At 34.1% G+C, this 27,938-nt stretch overlaps 1 protein-coding gene and 1 pseudogene across 1 annotated transcript; one reads left to right on the plus strand and one right to left on the minus strand.

Annotated features, from left to right (window-relative positions):
• Positions 1-5,383: 5,383 nt before the first annotated feature.
• LOC141425238 (U6 spliceosomal RNA) lies at positions 5,384-5,484 on the plus strand (annotated as a pseudogene).
• Positions 5,485-7,246: 1,762 nt separating this feature from the next.
• Positions 7,247-27,280, minus strand: LOC109674576 (cytochrome P450 2C18-like). Its single transcript, XM_020151513.2, has 9 exons — positions 27,072-27,280; positions 25,765-25,927; positions 25,440-25,589; positions 22,236-22,396; positions 20,810-20,986; positions 14,541-14,682; positions 11,727-11,914; positions 9,742-9,883; positions 7,247-8,082 (listed from the first exon to the last, which is right to left on the minus strand). Exons 1-9 carry the CDS (start codon positions 27,237-27,239, stop codon positions 7,901-7,903), a joined length of 1,473 nt encoding a protein of 490 aa, XP_020007102.1. The 5' UTR covers positions 27,240-27,280; the 3' UTR covers positions 7,247-7,900.
• Between the last annotated feature and the right edge of the window lie 658 nt (positions 27,281-27,938).

Consider the following 27,938-nt stretch of genomic DNA (forward strand, 5'->3'; position numbering starts at 1 on the left):
CTCACACCCAATTCCAGGAGTAAAACTCAATGCTCCTCCTCATCCCTGCTGTGGAGGTTTGGCTCTGCATTTCATCCCACCCCCATTCTGGAAGGCCAGGTTCGAGTTTCACCCTGCCCCTGCTCTAAGAGGTCAGCTCAGAGGTTCACCCCACCCCTGTCAGGCAGAGTTGAGTTATGTTCTCTGTCTATGGTGTTCAGATTTGTGCCCACCAACTCTTTTGGACTTTGTAGTCCCCTCGAGGGTGGTTGATCTCTGACTCACTTGTGTGGACTGCAGATTCATTCCGGCAGAGTTAGATGCTGGTAGGCTGTGTCAAGGTGAAAGGTGTCCAGTACATCACAAAATCGTTCATTTTGTTTCACAGTCCTCTACTTTTTTCCAAGAAAAAAAAAAGGGAAAAACCACTGGTGGCTTTCTTCAAGGCAGACTGGCAGCTGGGGTGGTCCCTGTATGTGCTAGGACTTCCCAGGCTGTTATGTGCAATAAAAAGCAGTTTTAAGGGTCAACTGTGGAACTTTATGTGGACCCTATGTTTTGACAATGATTTAGTTGGCTAAAAAAAGTAAATCAGAATTAGCCATGTCTAGCTATCTGGAATGTGAAGTATTTTTCTGAAATCATGCAACTCAGGGTTTCTGCTTCCCTTGGCTATTTGCCGTCTTGGATTTCCCTATCCATTATATGTATGACGTGTTTTCTTTATATATTCAACCATTGATTGGCTTTTCAACACAGTAATTTCATTTCCTTTGAGGATAAATCCAAAAGTAACATGAGTGGATCATATGCTGAAGCCAAGGTTCAGAACCATTTGCCTATTTTATTTATTTACTTATTCATTCATTTTATTCATTCATTTGAAACTGGGAATATCACTCTAAAGCCCATGTTAGCTTTGAGCTCATGAGTCTCATGTCTCTGCCTCCCAAGTGGTGGGATTTTAGACCTGCAACACCACCCTTAACTCAGCTTTGTTTTCTTTAAGTATTTTCACAGTTTCATTCCTCCATTTAATAGCTAATCCATTATGAGTTGACATTTGTAACTAGTAAGTTATAAATGGTCTGGTGTCATTCTTTGTGTGGATATCAGGTTTTCCCAACATTAAAACTGTCTTCTCTTGAGTCCTGGTTAGATTTCTAAATGAAATGCATAAGATTTTCCTATTGACAAAATAGATGGCACTGGTGGTCCATGGCTATAATCCTAGCTAACTGGGAGGTTGAAATTGGGACTATCACAATTCAAGGACAGTTCAGGCACCTAGCTTATGAAAACCCCATCTTCAAAATAACCAAAGAAAAGTGGACAAGAGGCTTAATTCAAGTGGTGGAATGTCTTCTGTGCAAGCATGAAATTTTGAGTCTAAACCCCCTAAAAAATAATTGTTTTTCTTGATTCAAAATAGCTCCTTTTTATTAGAGTCTATGAAATTTTTATAGTACTTTTCTGAATATTTTATTATTTGTATCTCACATTCGTCTCATCGGATAGGAAGGTATGTTCTCATCCATAATGTATAAGAAAAATGACACTTGTGACTGAAGGGATTTGCCCAGTTTCCTGAGGCAAGGTAAAGACTCCAACACTGATTTTATGACTAGAGAAATCTATATTGGATGTAATTTAAATTCAAAGATATTACACGAATACTAATTATTATGTATCCGAGACAATCTACATAAAGTAAAACTTATTGGGACTCAGATACAATATGACCTTTCCTACTGGCATAAAATTTGATCACACACTGTGCATATAATACAATACCTAAGACCTAGCTTAAGAGCATGCACAGAGTAAGTCAAATCTATCCATAACCCTAGCCCAATGCACACAAATGGCCCAGATATTTTCCAGCAGCAACTTCTCTTGCTCCCTCCTGCTTGACCTCTTCCCTCTCACTGCTGTGCTTGCAGTTCTTTAACCTCACCCATAAAAAAATTCCTTTTCTCCCTCACCCCATCTAAATATGCATGAATTGTTTCCAGATGGGATGCAAGAATCTAAGTGTCTTCTGACCAGAGTCTGCAGAGATTGCCAGACACTACAACATATCCACACACCATCATTTAAATCATAAACAAGTCCTTAAAACTTAACAGTTACTGATACAATAATTTTCCAAAGGATAAATAAAAATGAGAGTCCAGAAAATTTAGAACCTTTGTAGTCTTTACAACATTGGGAAACCAAAATTCAAAGACTACTTCTTCCCCCCAAAATGCAATTACCAGTAGCATACACCACCTCAGAGATTTTCAGATCATGTAAGAAGAATAAATTTTAAAATAGTTACATAATTTATATAATGGTAATTATTTATAAGCACATGTGAGCACACATACACAAACACAAACACACACACAGAGTGAACAATCCCACTTTCCAAGAATCTTGTGTCCTCTCTCTACCTTAGTGACCTTTTTAGAGTACATCTCAGATAGCCCTTTTACTCTTCAATTTAGGAAAAAAAAAAAACAATTGATTTGGGATAGATCTTAGAAATCACCTTATGAAATCCTTAAGGATATTTTTTGAGTAATGACAAAAAATTACTCAGAAGCAAAAACAACTTTGCATTTAGCCATATACTGGGTTAAGCTCATAATTTAAGTTTTTGTATCAAATGAAAGAACTTTTATCACCTGAATCTAAAGAAATCATCAGTACAGTATTTAAGGTAACAAACATTTGCTTTTTAATTTTACTATCTTAGCATAAACATGGACTTTGATGAAAGTTTTGTGAAACTTCTTGATTATATGTCATATTCCAGATGGGAATGAGCAAATTTTTGTGCAGCACAAGGGAGATCAAAGGAATAGGAAGCAGTTGTTAGTTACCTGAAAACCTGAGTACACAAAAAAAATACTAGACTCTTAACTCAAAATACACCCTCTATTTTTAGTGACTATGAAATTTTGGAATATCAGAGGACAGAACCTACATTCTAGGTACTCTGTCCTACTTTCTAAGGAGATGTATTACTAAACATTGTACAGAGAAGCAGAACCAATCAACTTCCAAAAGTAAATTTGCCATGGAAATGTGCTTACGTAGTTATCGAGGCTGAGAAGTATGACAGTAAGCCATTTGCAAGCTGGAGAATCAAGAAACTCGATGTTCTAACTCCATATACTAGGACCAAGGCCTGAGACGAAGGAAACAATGGACTGCTAGTATAAATTCTGCTTATTTTGCGCATGAGCATGTGTGTGAGTCTGTATGTGTGTGTGTGCATTTTCTAACACCAGGGATTCACACATGCTAGGTCAGTCACAACTACTGAGATACTCTTATAATCTCACAGCAAGTTCTAAAATCAAAAGGCAGAGAAACAGTAACTTCAGTATCCAAGTGAAAGAGAACAGAGGTGTCTTAGCCTGAGCCCACAATGTATTGCATGCTATCCACTCACTTTGCAGGGTGATAGGGGATTTTCTTGACTAGCCTATTTATTGAAATGTTAATTTCTCCCAGACAAATTTAACCAGACATACTGACAGATAATGCTTCATCAACCATCTGGGTATTCTTTAGCAAGCTCACGGAGACACCTAAAATAAACTATCATGATTGGTATAAAACAGACATAACAGTGCTTATGCCAGTTATTGTCACTTTCTTGGACAACTACCTGAGAATATGGCTGCTTATGGGTGGACAAGTATGTCTCCATCTTTATGTAAACATTCAAGAAACAACCATGACCCTAAGTTCATGTTATACCTTCTCCTGTTGTCCAAATGATATAAGGTTCTCTTCTGTTTTGACAAAAGTTATTTCATAACTTCTAAGTAAATTTATGCAAAATTATAGAATTAATTGAGTATTAACAAGGTAAGTTAGTATCCATTCCTGTGTTTGGCATATATTTATTATTCTAAAGAAAACCATATTGGAAAATAAAATAAAAGTATGCAGTAAACGGATGTAACATTTACTATAATCTTAAAAGTACTACTTCTAATTATATGTCCAATCCATTAAGAAAAATCCATACTTTTTTACTTTCTCTTCTTAATTAAACATTTTATTTTGTGATAATTGTATATTCATGTTCAGCTATCAGAACTTATACATAGATAGTCTATTGCACACTTTACCCAGTTTATTCCAAAGCTGTACCTTTCAAACGTGTAGAAAAGTAACACACCAAGATATTGAAATTGATACCATGAAGATGCAACATGATTCATCAGAGGAAGGGTCCTCCATCATTCCCCTTTATGCCATAAAGACTTCACTTCGTTCAGCCCTACTCCCCACTATTTTTAACAATCACAAAATACTAACCTGTTTTCCATATCTATGATTCTTCCAATAAGAATGATATGTGAATGAAATCATATAGGGCCTAACTTACTGGGATATTATTATTTCCGTTTGTCACAATTCTTTGTGAATTAACAAAGTTGTTGCCTATATCAGTGTTCATTCATTTCATTATTGAGTAGTATTCTAAAGCTTCTCTGTACCACAGTGTGTTTAACTCCATACCCATTATAGAACATCTAGGTTGTTTCACAGTTTTTGGCTATGGCAAATAAACCTGCTGTGAACACTCATATGCAGGGTTTCTGGATATAAATTCTCATTTCTGGGAGATTAACTCCCTGCAATTTTCTTGCTACTGTGAAGGCATGGGAGCTGCTTGTTTAATTTTTCATGAAACTCTCAATCCACTTTAGCAGACTTACTGTTTTTGTCTGAATGTTTTCCAAAAATTCATATATTAAAATATAATCACCAATGTGAAAGCATTAATTGGTGGAAACTTTCAGATTTGATTAAATTTATTGGCAGAATTTGCATAAATGTAATTTATATGTTTCCAGAAAAGGTATAAAGAAGTTCTTTCACCCTCTTTTCCATGACAGGACAAAGAAACTTGGCAACATCTTCAAAACAGAGACCTGGCTCCTGACAGACACAGAATCTGTTACTGACTGAGGTCTGAGGTTGGACTCCCAGCATAAAGAACTGTAAATATTGAGATTTATCTCCTTATAAATTATAGTCTAAGGTATTTTTGCTACAAGGAAGGTACTAAGAAAGTCACTGTACCATTTTACATTGCCACTAGCAAAGTATAACTTTTGTCTTTGTAGTCATTGCTATTAACCAATCTCAGGTGTAATGTGGTATCTCATTATGAATTTAATTTGAAATTTCCTGAGGTGAATGATATTTTCACATGCCTACTTGCTAAATATGTATACCTTCTTTGATGAAATGCCTATTCATATCTTATGTCAAAATTTGAGTGATTTATAAATATACACTTTATAATAGTTCTGTTACACAAATGTGATTTACAAATATGGTCTCCCATTTTGTAGCTTCTAGTGTTTTATATTTTAGCTAAATGAAAACAGTTGCAGTCTTCACACATTTACAGAAATTGGAATGATACAGTGATTAGCATGGCACCTGAGCAAAGATGAGACATAAATTCCTAAGGCATCCCACATTTTTACATATAATAGAAACAGTAAAACAGAATACCATGTCAGAGGACAATGGGATAATATTCATAAGGATATTCTGGGAAAGAAGTTAGGTTCTGCCAGAGTACTCATCATAGGGAAGGTCTCAGCGAAGATGTACTTCAAGGCAAAAGGGCTGTACTTGGGAGGAAGAGAGGTCCAAAGACATTTTAACACTGAGCACTTACTATGTCAGGAACTATAGCTCTAATGTAAGACTTACCACATAGTTATCATCATCACCTTTATAAAAATGCAAACAGTGATACCTAGAGTGTTAAGTAACTTGTGTAAGGTCATACAATCAGAAAATGACCTACATTCATTGAATTATCACAAAATCACTCCAATTTCTGCTTCCACCTTTGCATTCTCTTCTCTTCCCTGCTTCTTCATTTCCTTAACTTCTCTTAGCACTCTGAGTGTACCGATTCCCTCTTCTAAAGACCTTTGTGATTTATGTTGGACCTACTTGTACAAAGCAGAAAACCGTTCCATCTCAAGATTGTTCATTATAGCTGCCAAGTCATTTTTGCCAAGCAAGATGACATAATTATAGGCACTTGGACCCAAAGTGTGAACATCCTTGAGGAGCCATTATTCAGTCTACCACAAGTTTGATTTCTGATTTCTGAAAAATCAGTTTGTCATATTTGTGTGGTCTACCTTTGAGTTGTCTATTCTTTTCTATTTTTGATCATTTGTTTTTTTTTCATTTATTCATATGTGCATACAATGTTTGGGCCATTTCTCCCTCCTACCCCCACCCCCTTCCTTCCCCTCCTCCCTCTCTCTCCCCCCACCCCCTCCCTTCCAGGCAGAAACTGTTCTGTAATACCACTTTCTTGATTATGTGAGACCTGACATCAGATAGATATCTAATTCCTACATTTCCAAAATATCTTTTTGTTTGTTTGTTTGTTTGTTTTTCACATTAAAAAGTTTTATTACAAAATTTAAAATGACAGTATGTTAACTTGAACAGCTAGGTTATGTAAGGTCTGAAAATTCTCCTTTTGATATTATCCAGTCTTCAAAACATGATTGATTGCATTTATATGCACCTTGCAGTTTCTTTAGACCTCTAACTGCTGGCTGGAGTTGAGCAAAGACCAAAATATCTTAAATATATTTGTTCCTTTGAATTTCCATATACATTTTTGAATTGACTTGTCTGTATGTATTTTAAGGATCATGATGGATTTTTTTGTCTTCAAAAGAATTGCATTAAGCCAGCATATCAATTTAGGAGGAAATAACATTTTTTGTTAAATATTCCAGTAAAAGAACACAGTACATGAGTACTGCAAATATTTTGTTCAGTTTACACTGAGAATTTCAGGGTTTTTATCAGTGATACAATGTCCTCATAATGCTACCAGCTTTATTGAAGTTTAGTTTTTAAACTACATGTATTTAATATAGTTAGACTGTGAAATGTAACTTCTCATTTCTAATACTCCAATACAGAAGGAATGGAGAATGATTGGAATTAGAAATGCATTAGATTTTCCTTGGTGTAGTTTGTCAAGATAAAATGTGGCTACTGACTTTATGGAAATAGAATCAAATTTTTACCAGAGTTTTATTGAGATTAAAACTTTGTGGTGCAAAGTAGGAAAATTAAAGATCTTGGTGAGGCTTTCCAGGGGCTCTTTTCATGTTTGGAGAGAATGACACTAGGACATGTGAATAGTGATATGAAAGCATAAATTTCTACTTGACTCAAAAATGGAAACATGAAGCAAAAATTATATTTTCCATATTTATTTTATTTTCACGGTAATACCAAGCAGAAATATGTGTTCTAACACTTAATGTTCACTACTGTCCATGGCTGAACTTGTAATACTTCAATCCAGATTGGACGTTCCCTTGTATAGTTTCTTTCTTTCAAATCCATAACTCTTGCAATTTTGTATGATATTCATCCAAGAAGTTTTCTTAACATCTTCTGCATTAGTTCTCTGTGCTTAACATAATGAAAAGAAAATACTCTCCTGGGTGTCTGTTTTCTTTTTCTTTATCTGTATTATGCTCAAAAGAAAGAATGTTTGAGAACTGTCCCAAATTAATAACTCTTTTTACTCAGGACATGATTTCAAAAATTCAAGACAATTCTTCTGCCATTTTACAGTGATCACATATTAACAATTCAGTATTAGAGAAGTACCAACAATCCGGATGGTCAAAATATGTAGATCAGAATTAGGAATAGCAGATATACTTATTCAGTAACTCAGGTAACTCTCCATAAAGGGCGTAAGGCACTCTCTGTACCTTGAGGGAATGGAAAAATGTAAGGGATATCAGAGAAGGGAATCCTGAAGGGAGAAGGAAGTGGACGATGCCCCCAGAAGAAGGGATTGCAGAATACAGCACAGCAGCAGACACTCTGCTCCTCTTCAGACAGGAATGAAGCACATCTGGTACTTGTGAGGCAATGAAGTGAATCCGTTAGCAACTGGGGAGGTATCAATATCCTTTGGGTCAACTGCAGATTTCAGGTCAAAGTGCTGTAAAATTGTGGTCAGGAATAAAAACAGTTCCATGCGGGCCAGTCCTTCTCCCACACAAATCCGTTTTCCTGAATATAAAACACAAAGAAGATTGTCACTGCTTGTGTGTGACTCTGACAAGCACTCTTTTTTGTTTGTGACTCTTGCAACTGTCACAAAGAAAATACCTAATAATATTTATAGATGATTCAGTGGATGGATGGATAAATAAATGGGTTGATGTTTGATTGGGTAGACAAAGGGAAAAAAGATGGACAGATTTGGTCTCCACATCTGATCTTAATAAATATTTTATTTAAAACATATATTACCACTTCCGTGTCATATGCTTCACTAAGTATTCCTGAATTATAATTGTTCTCTTGACATTTTCGAGTTCCCTCTATATTCTTCTTATAAACTACTAACATTACTGCTTTGTATTCCTGTCTGATGTCCATGATCTTTGCTTCTACTGTTCACATCCTGTATTCTCAATTCTAGCTCTACAATCTTTTGATCGATATCCAATATACTATGACTGTTCGTGTTTTTATACCATGTTACGTTTTTTAGCTAAGAAGCCCTCCATCACTACTATTAGGTTGTAGACCAAATTTCTTTGTTATCCCCACAAGAAATACAAACTTGTCCAGTATTGATTCCCTCAAAATTACATATGTGCTTATACTAAAGCATGAATCATCTGGAATCTAGTTTTACTACTTATTTATTTATATTCTGTTGTGGTAAAAATATGAGCAGACCTCTGGCTTTGTCATACAGCTATTTAAATTGAAGAGAACAAACTGGACCTTAATTTCACAGCAATGAAGAAAAAGATTCTAGGGCCAGAGTCAGCACACACACATTGAATTATGAAATTATGGAGATCCAATATTCCAGAACCTTGATCATGACTGGAAGAAGAGCAGAGTACTCTGTTGTCATTACAATATATCTTTCCCCATTCCCAATATTTTTATGACCCCCTGATTATATGGCAGAGAATCTAAACCCATGACTTCGATGTATGTCCTTTTACAATGAATTAATAATCTGTTTAAAAATATTCTGCATTTTTTCTTCCATTTTCTGTCCTCTTCTAATCATCAAAGTCAATTATATTATGCCATGTAACATTAATTACTACCTCTGATAGTAAGTTATGAGTGAGCCCAAAACCTGCACCTTCTACCCTAAACCTCTCCTACCACAATATAAGCTTCCTTCTCTCTCAGTGCCAGTCCTATACCATGACAATAGAGTGTCTATTCATCACTTTCTGTTGTGGCTATGAGGGGTTTGGGGATCCATTTACTGCCTGTGGAATTTTGTATCATCATAGCTGAGCCTGAGGATTTAGCAACACCACATAGAAGAAACTTGATTATGCTGTGGAGTTAAATGTCTTACTCATAGTGGGTGTGGAGAGTCTAAATGAATTTTAACTTCTACATGGAGTGCTCTAGTATTTCACTGATGAATGCAAATGAAGAATTCAGTCAATCTATACTCTAATCCTTTCAATTTGGAAAAACTGGGTCAAGATCCTAAAGCCCCTTTAACCAGAACTCAAAATAAGGATGTATCATGGACAGAGAAAGTGTTGGAATTTGAGAGTGGTAGCGCTTCTGATCATGTACAAACAGCTACGCTACCAGCACCTGTGTGGCGCCGTATATATTAGAACTGATACCCCAAAAGGTGTTCTGTTCCCTGAAGAACACATGTGTAATTCTTATTACCTGATGAGAAAGCCATGAAGTAGTCACTTTTCTTAAAGTTTCCGCTGTCATCTAGAAAGTGTCCAGGGTCAAACTTCTCTGGGTTGGGGAATTCTTTGTTATCATTTAGCACAGATGAGAGTGATGGAAATATTGTTGTTCCCTGAAAACAAAAAACAGAGATTAATCAAGTTTTAAAGAATAAATGGTACTGAATGTTAAAATGGCAATAACTTACTTTTATCTTCTTGTGTATATGAGGAAAATCAAGCCCAGAGAGCAGTGACATTTACTGTAGATCGTGTATCAAAAGATGATTTTGAGGCCAGCATCAATGATCGTGTTAATGTGCACTCCAACAGCATCTTAAGCGCTGATAATGTGAGGTTTTGAAAAATCTTCTGAATTTTTTCTCCTTATTATCAGCTTGGAAACTGATGTCTGTTCCCATCTACCTATCTAATCCATCACTTCAGTGTAAACATAGCACATATATTATTTATATTTTCAAGTGGAATTCTTTGCATAGAAAATATGGAGAGTATATGTTCATAGGTTTTCTGTACTTTGATTTTTGATGTGGTAACATTATATTTTGATGGTATGATAACAAATGTAATAACCAGTATACCATTATTAATTGTTTACCATTGCCATGTAGTTTGTTTTAATTTTAGATCATTGAGATCTTTATTATAGATTAACTAATTTTAAAAAACAAAAGAGATGATAAAATTATAAATTTTATTTTGTAATATTTCAGGTCAGGAACAGCTGTTCAGTCCACAATCATCAGTTTAGGGAATGAATACTTGAATGAGTGGTTGAGGGATCAGATTTTTTGTGTGGTCTTATAATACGCAGTGTCTGCCTGACCAGCACCACAAAAGAAAGAGGAGAATGAATAACGCTCAGGCTTGGCTCTCTTTAAGGTACTACACTGGAACTTATACAAATGATAAAATGAAGTATGCTTCAATTTTCAGTTACAAAGAAATAGAAAATATATTATAAAATTATAGCAATAAAAATGGTTGTTATCCATTGTTGTTGCTTGACTATAAATTATCCTCAGAAGGCTCATGGGTTGAAAGTTTGGTCTCCGATTCAATGTTCACAGGGGAGGCATGTGGGGAATTATTAGATCATGAGGTCTCTGACCAAATCAGTGTTTTGATCCATTGGCTGAGTCGCAATTTAATGGAATATGCGAACTTGGGAAACTAGGACATGAGGCCTGTAGGGGGAAGTGTATCACCGTAGCCATGCCTTTGAAGTGTGTATTTCTTCTAGACCTATCCTCAGCCTCTCACGTCTTCCTCTCTGCCATAAGGTGAGTCACTTTTATTTACCACATCCTCCCTGCCATGATGTCTTGCCTCACTATGCAAAGGTTCAGAAGCAACAGAACCAAACAACCAATGACTGAAATCTCTGAAATTGTGGGTTAAAAGATATCCTTCCTCCTTTAAGATGATTATCTCAAAAAATTTGTTAAAGTGATGAAAGTGAGGAACACGGCTAGAAAAAAAATTCAGAAAAGTTTATCATTCACTGAACTACAACCAAAATAGTATTGAAAAAATAAAAGAAAGCCTAAGTGATATGGAACAAAAACATTTCCAGGAACAAAAGCATTTCCAGGAACTAAATGAATCAATGGGTCAAAATACCAATTCTTTCCAAATTTACCTAGAGATTTACTGTCACTCTGATAAATATCCTAGAATTACCGTTTGAGAAATTGACAATCTGAAATTTTAATATTCATTAGTAAATGCATCTAATAGTAGCCAGAATACTATTAAAAAGAAAGAAGAAAATTTAAGTTAAACTACCAGATACCAAACTTGTCATAAATATTCATAGCCCCAAACCAAAAAGAGCACAAAACCATCAAACAGCCATATGTAAGATTTTTGTACTTGTGTTGGTAGGAAATTGGAGCCATATTGTGGATTGGGGAAATAGGACATCACTGTGGTGTATCACAAAAGAAAGTTTACCTTGGGAATGAGATAATTTCTGAATTTAATGTCACGGGTTACAGAACGTCGCACACCAGCAGGGACAAGGTCAATATATCTCTGGGTTTCATGTAACACAGCATCCATGTAGGGCATGTTGCTTCTGTCCTGCATGCAGGGCATCCGGTGTCTGCCAATCACACGGTCAATCTCTTCCTGCAGTTTAGCTGGTAAGACACAAGCATGAAATGATGGAGTAAAAATCCACTATGCATTTGTCACAGCAATTCAGTGCCACCTGTAACATGAAGGATATACACCCACAGCATTACACATTCATAAATCATATGGCTAGAAATATATGTGGACACATAAACAGAATCAATACAATATATGTACATAATACTCTCCTACAAACTAGGAATTATGATACATCACCACATAATTATAAATAGGCATACATGATACCTATATATAGAGGTAATTATTTCAAATAAACTAAACATAATTAAGCCAGTAAAATACAGAATTACAAGATTTGAATTATAATCAAATCTTAAATGCATATTAAAATGATTAATGTAATCAATGTAGCCTATAATTTTATATATATAAAATTATATAAAATAATGAAATTAAAATTTAAAATTTTATATATATACATGTGTACTCTGTGTGTATTATGTGTGAGTGATGTGCAATGATAAGCACATAATATCCACATTCCAAACATACCCACTGAATAGTTTATCAGCATACTGTGAAATTTATATTTATGATTCTAAATAACAACTATTTCCTGTTTATCCACATTTGTACAAATTTTAATGATGTCTTGGTATAATGAAAAGAGAATTTTCATCTCTATTCCAATGCACAATAGATGAATACACATACATAGACAGATGTACACATGAAATAGAGAAACACACATATGTTTTCCTCTCTACATTTATAGAATGTATTATGGAATAATTTTTGATTATATCAACATCCATTGTTTACATGGCTATGAATAAATATGATGAGGTGTAAATGTTGTTATTTTTTGGACTTCACACTGTTTATCTCTGTCAGATCATAATGCTTATTTGCAAAATATCAGGCAGATTTTTGAAACTCCTGGGAATAAATTTCCCATGTATTTGTAAGCATCAGACTCTGGATTGCTTCTCTTGTGTTCCTGATTCTACTCTCACACCTGCATCATCTACCTGGTCCATTCTTAAGAGGATGTTTTTTAGGCCTGGTGCCCAACAGCCTCCCTGATACACTTGTCCTCCTCCATGAACTCTGCTGACTCCTGGAGCCCATGATTTCTGCTGACTGGATTTAGACACGTAGACACAGCACATTCTACACTATGTTTCTGAGAAAGGGAAAAAAGGACATAATGTTTTTGGAAAATGTTCAAGACTATATATACCCTTTTCTAGTGATAGCAAGATACTGGTTTCTTGAGAGTTTGGGTGCTATTCTAAATCATAATCCTTCTTATATCATATGGCATAGTTCTCTGAAAAATTTTATGATATTCTCTTCATCCTTTTGATGTGAAATTCCAGGCCCTGTTCTTTTGGTGGATATTTTTACTACATTTGCTCTTCTGGAAACTTGGAGAGAATTTTCTATTAAGAAGGCAAAAGATGGTGGCCTTTCCTCTACAGTTCTTCAATCTATGGAGGACATAGCTGGCTCCTGAATTTCATGAAGACTTATGGAGTACAGAGCTCAGAATGTTTGCATTAACACCATTGACTCTTTGTCAAATTTTCCCTTTAAGCCCTAAACATCACTTTTTTTCTTTGTTTTCTGTCACTGTTCACATTCCTGAACACTGGGCTTCTCAGGCTTTTTCTCTGGAGATTGTGTTTCTCTTTCCTACGTGTACAAAATCATTCACATAGTGAATGGTGATGTTGAGGGAATCCATGCATGGCAAGTCTTCTTTTGCAAGCATATTTGATACTATTTTTGACACAAATTATTTCCAAACACATAGGGAGGAAACTTGCTTTTCTTTTTTCATGAGTTCATTCGTCTTATATTTATTTTACAGTATCATCTTTGCTGCTCAATTAATTTTCACCCTTCAGACTACCCTGTTTTTCAGAAATCTTCTGAAACAGCTTTTAGGTGTTTACTCTTCTCTCTTCCTAAACTGAATCACTAATTGCAGTTTGTAATTATGCAATCCTCATTTCAGTGGAATCCTAGCACAAAAAAAAATGTGTTTTACATGTGCTGATCAAATGCACCTCTTTAATAGTCAATTTATATTGTGATGTTTGAAAAAGATAAAACTATTGTTGCCCCAGATAAAAATGTCTGCATTGTTGAACAGTTGTTTTATGGATAAAGACTTCTGAAGTAATACATAAATTTCTTCAGAAACTTATTCTCCCTATAATGGAAATGTTTTCTAATGAATTTAAGTTTTTAGAATATTTCCCACAGTGGAAATTTTATCTGACAACCTCACTTAGTACTAGATTTCTTACTAATGCTACAGTAAGGAGAGTTTCCATGGAATATCATTACTTGCATACGGAAATGTAACTGCAGAAATTTAAGTGCTGAATAAAATGGGTTTTTTGCAATACAGTCAGTATGCAATCTTTTGCCAAGTCATGTTAATTGTGCCTGCCAAAAAACTATACCCTATGAAATCAAGACATTACACCAGAGAGTTATTGCTCTTCAGTGCCATGCTGCCTTCCCTTCTTTCAGTCACCCTTGTGACTTTATTTTTTGGCACAGAAAGCTAAATAGTGAGAATTTTCTAAGAAAATCATGATGATGCCACTAAAATGTCTTCCTGAAATTCACTTTGCTCATTATCTGTGGTCATACCTGTGACATCTGGATGCTTCATTAGGAGCAATAGAGCATATCTCAGTGTTGTGCCTGTGGTCTCTGTTCCAGCCGCAAACAAATCAGAGACAGTGACTAACAAACTTTCCAAAGTAAATACAGACTCTTGATTGTGCTTTTCCTAGGAATGATTTGATAATATTATCTGTCAAATTATTTACCAACATTTTTAGTTACAGTAAATCAAAAATTACAATAAAAAATTACTCAGACCTCATCGAGCTGTGCTCAAATTTACTTTCCCAAAAGATACAACCAAGGAAATTCTACCCTTTCTTTTCTATTTTCTTCCACTTATAAGGAGGTAAGGTAAACATCATCTTGGTATATGACTAAAATGAATGGTATATATGAAAATGAAGGTTTCAACTGTAAACATGATGAAGAAAGAAGATACCTGACACTCGTACGTGTCCAGACTCTCATATTATCCCTATACTATTTCAACTTGATTTTCTTCATATTTGAAACAAATGCACTCTTTGTTTACATCTTTGATAACTAGATAATCTCTCTTATGTCAATAAAAATAATTTTATTAAGAAAAAAGTAGAAAAATGAAGGCGATAAAATGCTACATTTTAAAAGCCATTCTCAGGAGTTTGCAACAGTCTTCTTTCACAAATTTACATGGAACTAATAGTTCATACAGACTCAGTAAATGTTGAAAAGGCATAAAAATGTTATGACATTAACCTAGAAGGAATCCCAAGTAAAGAGAGTGGATTCATCAAAACAAACTTTCTCTGAACTTCTGTATCTCAGGTGGAAGCCTATAGACATAGTCACATATGAATGCATGGAGGAGTGAATAAATATGCTCAAAGTAAGGAGAGACTAAGGGTGTCAATGTATCAGTTACCTACATGGGATAAAGGAGAGTATGAATAGTGCAGATACCCAGGTTAAGGTCTATGACTGAGAAAATCACAAGGTAACAGTTTAAATACTGAGTACAAGGGATTATTAATATAGAAAAGATATTATTTTCTATAAGTCCATGAGTTAGAATTCAATTAAAAGTTACTTTACAATTTCCAATTTACCATTAGTATATACAATATATGCAATCACACCATTAAACTACATGGTTTCAATATGTGTACTTGAAAGACAAAGCCAGTCCTTTCAACTAGTAATATCAGTTTCAAGTAATTTCCTATGGTTATCAAGTTAAAGTTGTTCTTAAGTCAAGTTATTATAAAGCAAATAATATTCCTAAAGCAACATTAATTCTTCCAAATTTTGATGTGAATTTATAGAATTAGTCATTTTAGGCACACAGACTATTTTAATTAAACTAGGCTACATAAAACATCATTGAAAGAAATTAAACATATGAATGAAAATGCATTTCATGCCTCAAATTAAAACACTCATAGTGGTGGTAATCCTAGATATGAAAAAAATGGTAGATCTGGAAATGCAGGCATGATTCCACCAACTAAATTAACCATTGACTTGAAAAATCTGAGGAAATAATTTTTGGTGTGCTGGAATCTACAGACGCTTAGAGCATTCTAGAGAGTACCTGATGAAGAAAGTTTCAGCAAAATTTTAACATCTCATGTAGAATCTAGCATTCTCCATAACCCAGTTCTGGCACAGGTAGTTTTGGGGTTAGTGAAATGTGTTGTTGTGTAGCTTTCTGGTCATAGACTGAAAACAGAGACCTCTCCTTTAAGAATCAAGTTATGTGTCTTGATTACTGATGAGCTAGCACAAGACCAAGATGATCATTGTCTCAGTTCTTATGGAATGAAGTGATTTTACCAGTAGCATTAGGTGAGGATCTTACAGCAACATAAAGACATCACTTTTGTCTTTACTTATTGGACTCAGGGAATTAGGGAAAGTTCTTTCAGTCTCATTAGCCTCCTTTTGATATAACAGAGGAGAGATTCAAGTGAGCACAAATGATAAGTTTAGTATTTGCAAAAATTATTTGAAAAAGTCACTAAGTGAATGGATCAATGCAACCTTCAAGCAACAGCAGTAATTTCTGGAAAAGTAACAAAAATCTGATTTCAGAGTTAATACTACAGAATGTTAAAAGCCCAGTTCTCTACAAAAAATTGCACAGTGAACAAAGAAAAAATGTATATAGTGCATTAACAGCTAAAAAGTGGATTTGACAGTGATCAACTATAAACAAACACACATATTGGTTTAACTAAATAAAATTATTATTTAATTTCTCACATAGACTAAAAGAGCTGAAAGAAGTCACATAAAAACAACTAAAAATCAAGAGAACAATATATCCAAAATCTTCAATGTCAACAATGAAAAAGAAATTTGAAAAGGGGAAAAAATAGAATTTCTGAAGGTAAAAGTAGAATAGGTAAAAGAAGGTAATTCACCAGAGGTGGCAGTGGTGGACTTCAGCAAGCTGAAGAAATAGACAGCAGGCATGAAGAACAACCAAAAGGAAAGGGAACGAGGAAAAATGAATACAACCTTAGAGACCTATGAAGTTCCACAAAGTGCAAAAAACTGCACATTAAGGTAATACCAGAAAAGAAGGGAGAAATAAGATGCTTAAAATATTTGAAGAAATAATAACAGAAAACTTTCAATATTTTGGAAAGTTATTAATCTACACACATAGTAATCTCAACACAGTGAGAAACGAAAAAAATAGACCTGACTCATATCAAAGTATGTCTTAATGAAATTGTTAAAAACTAAAGACAAAAAGGATGGATCAAAGCAGCAAGAGGCATGTGACATTTCACATACAGTGGATTCTCATTAAGAGCAAGAGCTAGTTTTTCTTCAGAACTCAGGGACTCCAGAAATCATATAGATATGAAATACTGATTAGTTACATGGTCAACTAAATATCACCTATGTACTCCCAAATCATTCCATAATAAATAATAAATTAATGCATTCAAAGGTAATTCTTTAAAAAATACCTAGGTACTGACTCTGAAATTGTTCTTTCCTGAAACAAACTCTAAAGAACTGAACTCCCAGGCTGAAACCAAGATACTAAACAATAAATGAAAGTCATAAGTTCATAGTCATCAATACCTATAAAGTAAATATGAAAGGTAATATTACTTTACTTTTTGTATGTCACATCTTTTAAATTTCTAACATGGTTTTTTAATGCATAAAACAGTTAAAATATACATTTTTTTAAGACACAGCATGGTATGGCATTGCTTGGGAAAAATGAGAATGGTATATGTCGGCAATTTGAAGCTAACTCAGTATAAATTCAAAGTAGGATGCTATAAACTTAGGGTATTGACAGTAATACCCATGATGACAATAAGAAAATAACTTAAAACACACAGAGGAAAAAAAGATTTAACTAAAAAGTAGAAAATAACTAATCAAACAAAAAATGAGTCAATATTAGCAGAAAGGAAGAAGACAAATGATATATGCCATGTAGAAGAAATGAATTAGACAGAGCAAAGTTGATCACTATGGCTAATAGTCAACAACTATTAGAAAGGATTAAAATTATAAGTTTAAATACCAATACAGAAGGAACTATGACTGCAAAAAAACCCAAATGATTTGCTGTCTATTAGAAACTCACTTTATGTCCAAAACACCAACGTATCAAATGTGAAAGAAGATAAAATGAAATCTTGCAAATGGTAGCCTAAGAGAGCTAGGATGCCTTTAGTATCAAAGAAAATAAATTTTTAAGTAAAATTTGTTAAAAGCAGAAAATGAGAATGTTTCATATTGGATAAAAGATTGGTCCTTCCGAGGGTAAAACTTAGTTCATGTATATGCTTTAAGTACTGAGGCCCAAAATATATGAAGCAAACAATGACACCACAGAGACAAATACTCAGTTCTATAGTAGTAGGAGATTTCAGTATGTAAGTTTCAACAATTCATAGCAAATACAATCAAAAGTTTTATCAGGTAATGAAGATTTCAACAACTAGATATCTAACAGACATACTGAACTTTTAATCCAACAATAGAACATACCTTCTTTTCAAGAGCACATCAGACATTCCCCATATATCATCATATATTACCATACATCAAAGACATACAAAATCCTCAGTAAAATTTAAAATTTAAAATCATAAAATATATCTTTTTTATCACAATGGAATGTAACTAGAAATCAAAAAATAAAATTGGACTTCAAGTAAAATGCTCTTGAATACCCAATGGATTAAAGACAAACTCAATAGGAAAACTAGGAAGTATTGAGAGAATGAAAAGCAAAACATGCTATACCAAACGACTATCAATAGCAAAACAAAGTACTTAGAGGCAAAGTCCAACTCTGAGCATCTATTCTACAGTTGAAAACAGTGTTTACACTGATGACACAAATTTACATCCTAGGAATTCATCTAAAAAAAAAACACCAAACAAGAGCAAAAATACATAAAAAGGAAAATAGGAAAACAACAAAATAATCACTGAATCCAAATACTGGTTTGAGGAAACAATTGACTAAACTGAAAAATCATAAGCTGGATGAACTCTAAAGAAAAAGCAGATACAAATGACTACATTAATAACTGAAGCAGAGGCATAACTACTGAATTTACATAGAGTTATGAGAAAGTGATATAAACAATTCTACTCCTACAAATTAGAAAATAAAAATAAATGGAAAAGTACATACTCAAGTGATTCAAGATCAAATGAAAAATGTGAATATTTGTGACAAATAACAAGTAATTTGATTGCAATCAATTTATAAGTACAAAATCCAAAGAAAGAAAGGTACATCACTATATGACTACAATGATAAATTTTACCAAAAGTTTTGATTCTGTTACATGTGAGTGGAAAATGAAAAATTATTCTGTCACAAAAAGAAGGGAGTATATATTGTACAATATAGATGAGCCACTAAAAAATTATGCTAAATGAAGAATCCAAAACCAAAATCTCACATATGCCATTATAAATCATTTCATATGATAAATCCACAATAAGCAAGACCACAGAGAAAGAAATCAGATTAGAGGATACTATAAGTTTAGATGGGAAAATAGTGACCATTTATAGATATAGGAAGTTTTGAGGATGTTTAGTTTTTAAACTATAGAGAGATGCTGCTTGCAGAAAAATGTAAATGCATTAATTACAACTTAATACTATCACATTTTAATTGCATGGCATGTGGATTACACTTTAAATTTTTAAATGACTTTACTCCTTGAACTGATATTCAAATTTAACACAAGCATGGTCAAAATCCCCACTGACTTCTTTATAGAAATTTGCAAACTCATTCTAATTTCATTTGAAAATGCTACGGTTATAGAGTAGCTTAAAAAACCTTGAAAACTGAGAATTGCAAGACTGACATATCTTGATTTGAAAACTTGATTTAAAGAAATACTAAGGAATTGTGAAGATGGTGTACTACTGGCAAAAGAACAGAACTATAGGATAAAATAGCAGAATTGAAAGACTACAAACAAACCCTCATGTTTACAATTGATTTTTGGAAAGAACGTGAAAGAAAGTCAATGGGAAAAAAAGAGCCTTTCAATAAATGGTACAATGACAACGTAGTTCATACTTCCAGGTTACCTGAGCACATATGTACAACTCCATGTCTCTGAAAATTCATTTGAATTAAAGCCTTCACACTTTCATGGTCTTATTTTTCTTAAAGCACAGTATTGTGTACTCAATTGAGTATTCAACTGAGTCCTTCTTAAATTCCCTCTCCTCTTCATGTTTACAAATATTGTATTTCAATCAGTACACATACAGTAGTCTTCCTAGAATAAGCCATTCTTTTCCTTTCTCCTATACAATGTGTGCAATGATAAAGTAATCTCCATATTAGGGCATATTTTTCCCTCAGCTGATGATTTTTTCCCTCATTGATGATTATAATAATGTTGATGATAATGATTTTCTGTGTTTTGTGTTTTGTCTGTTTAATTTTTGAGACAATATTTCACTATGTAACCCAGACTGGCCTAAAACTGACAGTCCTCTTGCCTCAGTTTCAAAATGCTAAAAATGTAAATGTGTATTTCAAGTACTGCCTTTTTGTCTGAAGGAAATTTTTGTCTGAAGGAAAGGTTCAAGATATTCTAATTATCGAAAAATTTAATTTTATTTCATCTACGATGCTTAGTAAATATTCATATACACAAAAGGTACTCAATGTGTTTGTCAAATAAAACTGTCCTGACCTTTTAAACCACCCTAGAAAGTACAGAACTATTCAATAAACAATGAGGTACTCAAATATTAAAATAACTGAGCTGATGTTAACGTCTCACCTCCTCCATTTTTATCAGGAAACAATCAATAAAGTCCCGAGGATTGTTAATGTCCAATGATGCTTGGTGTTCTTTTACTTTCTCCAAAACATAAGTTCTCATTTCAGAAATATTTTTAAGTACTCTATTATGACTTCCTGGGAAGTAATCAATGATAGCAGGGAAAATATTGCATATCTACAACAGAAAAGAATACCTTACTCAAAAAAATGAATGAAGATGGATGACCCCATATAGCAATCACTGGCCAGAAAGAATAGTTCATAATAAATTATGGTGTCTCTATTGAGGTACAATTTTACTGCAAGTCTAAAGTTATTCTCTATGCATATGTAAAGGTTTGTGGGAGACAATTCTGGTAAGAACTTCAAAGATGAAAACATTCTCTGTACTCATGCAGGACCATTATTCTTCAAAATATTTTCATTAATTCACTCATTTTCTATACTTCCCTTCAATGTTGAATGGTAAAATGGTGTGAATTAATGTAAATCACATTTGGTAGATGACAACACAGATTAAGGAACCTGAAGTAACCTTATCTACAGTACAAAGTTGCCCCTACTGTTTGTTTGTTTGTATGTATGTATGCATGGTTTTTTGGGGGGGGAAGGGTTGAGACATGGTCTTGTTATGAAGCGCAAGCTGTCCTGAAAATCACTATGTAACACACACTGTTCTAGAAATTGTGATCTTTCTGTCTCTACATTCAGAATTCTAATATGTGTGCTACTATACCCGGCTGTAGTCTTTGCTGTTTTTATTTCTGAGTCAGTTTCAGATATAACACAGAATGAATATGAGGAAGTAGGAAGTGCTCAATGATGTCTTGAAACACATTTGTGTCCCAGAGTAGTTAAATGGCTTCTTTCTTATCATACAAGTATTATTTAGTAAGTGTTGAGAATATGCCAATTCAGAACAAGAAAAATTATGCCTTTTTATGATTCATACGCTATAAATCTTTCCTACCTGAGCAATATTCTCTGCTAGAATGCTAACTGAAGATCAAACATCTCACCCTACTCAGTGATCCCTAGAACATTTCATTGTCCTTCCTGGAAGAAGATATCCTCTTCCCAAATTAAAATATCTCTGAAAATTCCTGGGATGAAGAAGTCTCTATGTGTTGATTGAGAGATAAGCTCTCTGGGTAATGAAAGCTTTGGGGAAAAAGTTCCTGAATACTCCTTGAGAGGAATGAACACCTTTAGACAGGAACCAAAAACACTTAGATATTTAAGAGGAAAACCATGAAGAAATATCTGCACCTTTCTTTTCCTGAATTTAAAGTAAATAACTAAAGAATGCTCTAGCCAGCAACGTGGTATCCAAAGATTCACTTTTCCACTCAGTCCATATAGAATTTTGAGCACATCATCAAAAAGACCTAAGATTTGTCAGGAAGACAGGATTTTAGCCACACCTGCATCCATGGGGAGCCCAATATCCTGAAGTTTTCATTGAATCTTTTCATAAGGACATGAAAATTCTGATCTTTATAATCAAAGCGATTATGGAAGATAATGGAACAGATCACATTGCTGGGAGCACAGCTCAGGATAAAGGTGGGATCACAGGGTGAGCCTGAAGAATAAGAAAATAAAACAATTTAAATACCATTAATATTCACATAAAAACACACTTTCATGATTAACAGTAAGGTTCTTTAGGAATTTTAGGCACTATATTACATACAAATTCTCCTGACAGCAAAATATTCAGCATGCATTCAAACAACACATCACATTTACCTTAAATATGAGTTGGCCATTATAATCTAGCTAAGTAAAAGAGTAAAAGAGTTGACATCCACTGCACTTACTTCCAAACTTTATTTATTTATTTATTTATTCATATGTGCATACAATGTTTGGTTCATTTCTCCTCCCTTTCCCCACTCCCTCCCTTACCCCCCCCACCCACCCTCTCTCCCCCACCCCCTCACTACCCAGCAGAAACTGTTTTACCTTTATCTCTAATTTTGTTGAAGAGAGAATATAAGCAATAATAGGAAGGACCAAGAGTTTTTACTAGTTGAGATAAGGATAGCGATACAGGGAGTTGACTCACATTGATTTCCTGTGCATGTGTGTTACCTTCTAGGTTAATTCTTCTTGATCTAACCTTTTCTGTAGTTCCTGGTCCCCTTTTCCTATTGGCCTCAGTTGCTTTAAAGTATCTGCATTAGTTTCTCTGTGTTGAGGGCAACAAATGCTATCTAGTTTTTTAGGTGTCTTACCTATCCTCATACCTCCCTTGTGTGCTCTCGCTTCCAAACTTTAAATCCCAGCTGTTTGCTATTATGGATGAAAAGGAAAGATATTTTAACCTAATAATAAGTCTTAATAGCAGAATCACATTTGTCTGCGTGTTGGGAGAAAATTTTTCTAAACTGAAAGGAAGAACCAGAAACTTGTTACATGAAAGGAGTAGGTGAATGAATAGTGTGTTCTCCAATAGAGGAAAGAAATTGTAACGTTGGTGAGTTTATGTGTCTCAAGGGAAAAATGCAGAATGTATCCTTGGGAAGATAAAAGTTATGTATAGAACAATAAGTACAATACATTTGTCACTAATATAAATGGAGAATTTTTAATTTCAAATATTTCATGTATAAGGCAAACATACATAGTTAACTAATGAGTATAGTCTGACTATTTTCCATTTTGATACATAAAATATAGAAACAAAAGCAAAAATGAATTTCCTTTCTTTGGAATTGAATGTCCACAATCTCATACATATATGAATGTCCATTGTCTCCATTTAAACTTTACATTTAACTCTTTGAGACAAAGTTATTTTGTGGCTACTGCGATTTTGTTGTATTAAACCATCAAGGGCTAGAGGCATTGCTCAAGTGGTAAATCGCCTACCTAGCTTGTGTGAAGCCCTGAGTTCAAACCACAGTACTAATATATATATAGTTAATCAGGGAGAGAATGGTATGACTTAATAATTTACATTATTGGTTCATCAGTTGGGAAAATCTATTACTTTACAGGTGACAGAATTGAAGAATTTTTTTTCATTTTTGTTGGTAATTTATACCACAAAATTGCTATAATAAAATTGTCCATGAACTTTTTATCCAAAGTACTCCAAATTCACATCAGCCAACCCTAAAGTTATCTTAAATTGAGAGTGTTTGGGATACATATGAAGGTGTTTTGAACAATAAAAAATTTGTTGAGACAGCTGCTTGTGTATCAGTTTCTTTTAACCATTATGGGAGCTAAACTTTTAGAACTGGAGGAGGAAGAGATAAAGGAGACCAGTAGAGGAAGTGAATTCAAGTATGATATATTTGATACACTATAAAATCCTGTGTAAATGTTACAAATGTAGCCCCACTAAGCAAAACAATAAAGAGTGAAAAAATAGAAAAGTTTTATTTTATTCATGGAATTAAAAGCTTTGGTGGTTATGTATGCTTGTGTGTGTGTGTGTGTGTGTGTAAGATTCACAGGAAATAATGGTTCTAATCCTTTTCAATTGATTTGCAAGGAAGAATTTAAAAAGTAGGTCATTTAGAATTCAAGCTGTTAGGGCTGGGGACGTGGCTAAAGAGGTAGAGCATTTGCCTCCCAAGTGTAAGGCCCTGAGTTCAAACTCCAGGTAACAACAAAAAGTAATAATAATAACAATAATCCAAGCTGACAATCAGGTTCATTTTGTCAAACACTTCTTAGGGAATTTGAGCTCCCAGTGGGAGGGAAATAATTGTCATAAATTTCTAAACAGGTCAAATGGGCAATTCTGAATCTAAAGACAGAACACATTTAGGAAAGACTAGATTAGAGTTACCATTAATTGTTGAAATCTTGGTAAATGAATTAATTTATAAGTTATAGTTTCTCTATTTTACAGAATTTATTAAGCCAAGACATATAGATCAACCTTGGAAGTGTCAGGGAATAAGGAATAAATAAAGATAAGTGTGATGAGTTTACAGAGAACACTAACTGATGAGAAATGTATTAAGATAGAGCTAAACGTGGCTGGCAGAGTGGCACAAGTGGTAATACCCTGAGATAGAGTGCTGCCAAAAAAAGCAAAAAAGAGAGAAAAATACAGTTAAACAAATACAGCAGTGCAGACCACCATTTCTATTGTATTTATGGAAACTAAATATATTAAGGCAAACTATGAGATGTATTTCTGAAGATAATCATGTAAGTATTGTCGATTTATGTGAGAGTATATATCACTTGGAAACATCCATGTAAGTGTGTGTTGGAGTCACTGCCACGATAACCACATATTTTCTGGTGAGATGATCAGTAATAGGTGAATCACATTAATGATAAGGAAAACGGATCATTAATTTTCAGAAAGTAAGGTCAAGACCTAAATAAAAGTTTTTTTATTTGAGAAAAAGAAAGAAATTGAGCAACAATATGAAGTTATGAGAATGCTATACCCACACTGGAGGCAGTCATGCCTGTACAAGCACAGCATGGATATTAAAACACTCTATTGGCTCTCTCTTTCAAATCATCCGTCCTTCCCATGAGTTCACTGCCAAGACCCAAATTGAAACATGAAATCACTTCTGAAATAAACCCAAGGACCACATTAGAGAATAGAGAAGTCTATTGAGATCATGATATGAAATATGGCCCACCATTGGTTTTTCTCAACTCCTCCACAAGACAGGATGCTTCCTCTTGAACACGGTCCTCAATGCTCCTCTTCCCCATCCCAAAATTCCTCAGAGTCATGAGAGAGAAGCGCCTCATCTCTTTCCAGTATTTTCCATTGCTGAAAACAATTCCTAAAAGAAGAAGATCACAAAGAAGGAGATGATAGGCAAGGAAGGAGATGCTTTTGGCTTTCTACCACAGAGATGACCAAGCTCTGCCTGAGCACATTTTCAAGTCTTTCTTTTCCATCCTCCTCATGTCCATGACCATTGCCCAGCACACACTGGCACATACTTGCACACTTACCAAGGCCTATGTTAATTTTTTCAGACATTGCTGATTTGCCTCTTCCAGAAAACTCCTCCCCGTAATCAACTAAGGCTTCCTTTATAGCCTCATATCCATGCAGCACCACAATGGGCTTCATTCCCAAATACAAAGTGAATATGGGACCATAAACTTTTGAGAACTGAAAGAAGGTGAAAATTGTGAAGATTACTAAAAGAATTCATATTTGGTGCATATATTGTGCCTTATTCAGACAGATATTTTAGATGTATTTTTTATGTTTACCAACATACCTTCAAATATTTGTGAAGTTTACATTTAAATATGATGATAGTGACAGCCATCACAAATGCATGCCCTATCATATGCTATGCACTGATCAATGAAATTGATACACTGAGTACAAGTAAACCTAACATCAACACAGTCCGAATCTATTTTTTGTCCTGTCTCTCAAAGAAAAAAACTGAGGTCAGAGAATTTTCAATTCATTTTCAGGGTGCCATGACTAATGAATAAAACACTTTAATTTGGATCTTTCTGTATAAACTACTGGATGGTGCACAAAGAGTTACATCATCTCAAAACTACCTTTAAATAAATACACAAATAGGTGTTTCAGTGTAATCTGTAAATAATTTCCCTGACTCAGGGGCACAGAGATGAACAAAAGAACCCTGTATCTTTAAGTCATCACCAGTGATGTCTTACTCCAGTCAGGTTTGCATTCTACTGGTGTTACAAACTCAGAGATTTGGCATGGAAGAGTCAACACCAGAACATGAAGCATTTCCTGAAAAAATAGTTTCTTCTACCCTGCAGCATTCTGGGCACCAGACACATGATATTTTCACCATTTAAATAGATTCAGATCACAATCAGGTATTAACTTTTTATGTGCTTTTTATTTCTTAAGCTGTTTCAGATATATAACTGTTTACTTGACATCAGATTTACTTTTATTCTTCAAGAAAATTTAGCTTTCATGGAAATGCAAAAATGTATAGATAATATGTTATACAACTTACTGAATGTATATGTACATAAGACAAAGAAGAGAAGAATTCACAATTTGTGTCACCTTGTAGTTTTGATTCCTGTACAAGGAGCTAAATATTTCACTCGGCAGAAAATGCATTACTTCATTGTGTAATTTTTTGCTACGACAAATTGAAAAAGGTAATAGGTACATCAAACTTACAGGGAGCATTTAGTTTCACAATCATTTATTATAATAGTGTGCCTAAGGCAATATATTTTATTTAAAATCAGAAGTCAATTTACTTCCCTTTGCAAGCCTATGGAGAATAATAAGGCATACTTACATTGGCTAAGGATTTGCTCATCTGCTTAAAATTTATCTGCAGGATATTTCCAATAATTGGAAGAGGAGTGGGGCCAGGAGGAAGTTTCTCTCTTCCAGAGCTCCATCTCCATAGTGAAAGGAAAAGCAGACAGAACACACTGAACCCCAGGACTAAGATTGGATCCATGGAAGTCTTCTCTTGTTGCTATAATGCAGTCAAGCTCAAAACCCAATTCCTTATAAACCCAATGCCAGTTCACCTGTGACTTGTTGATACCTGACTGACCAATCAGCTATATGCATTTTATTCTCTTTCATGTCTCTTCAGAGTGAACTTTGATCCAATGATAGTGACAAAAATAATGTTCTCTTATATTTTTCATATATTAGGACTGAGAAGTTGGAACTTAGAGACTCAGTACTTGGCCAAGAACAATGCATATACTGTGTACATATGTATGCAAATGGCAAAATGATATCTGTTGAAACTATTCCAAGAGTAAGGGGAGGCAGGTATGAAAGAGAATAGTTGAGGGGATATATTCAAGTATGATATATTTGATATGTCTTAAGAACTTTTTATATGCCACAATGTACCCCCACCTAGCATAATAATAAAAAATAAAATTAATTAAATTAAATATGAGAGATTGTCAGTTTTGTAATTCAGCAATGCCTTTGTATATGTATATTTATATATTCACATGGACACATTATATATTTAGTAGAGTGAAAAACAAACAGAAATGATGTTATGTACAGTTTGGCTTGTATGTGATGCATGAATTAATGTTTGCCAGCATTGATGCCATCTGCAAAATTAAGTCCTTACATAGTCAAAATCATATTTCAAGTTTTTAATAATTTTTGTAAATACTGACAATAT

Source organism: Castor canadensis, chromosome 7 (assembly GCF_047511655.1).
Source record: "Castor canadensis chromosome 7, mCasCan1.hap1v2, whole genome shotgun sequence".
In the NCBI taxonomy this organism is placed as follows: domain Eukaryota; kingdom Metazoa; phylum Chordata; class Mammalia; order Rodentia; family Castoridae; genus Castor; species Castor canadensis.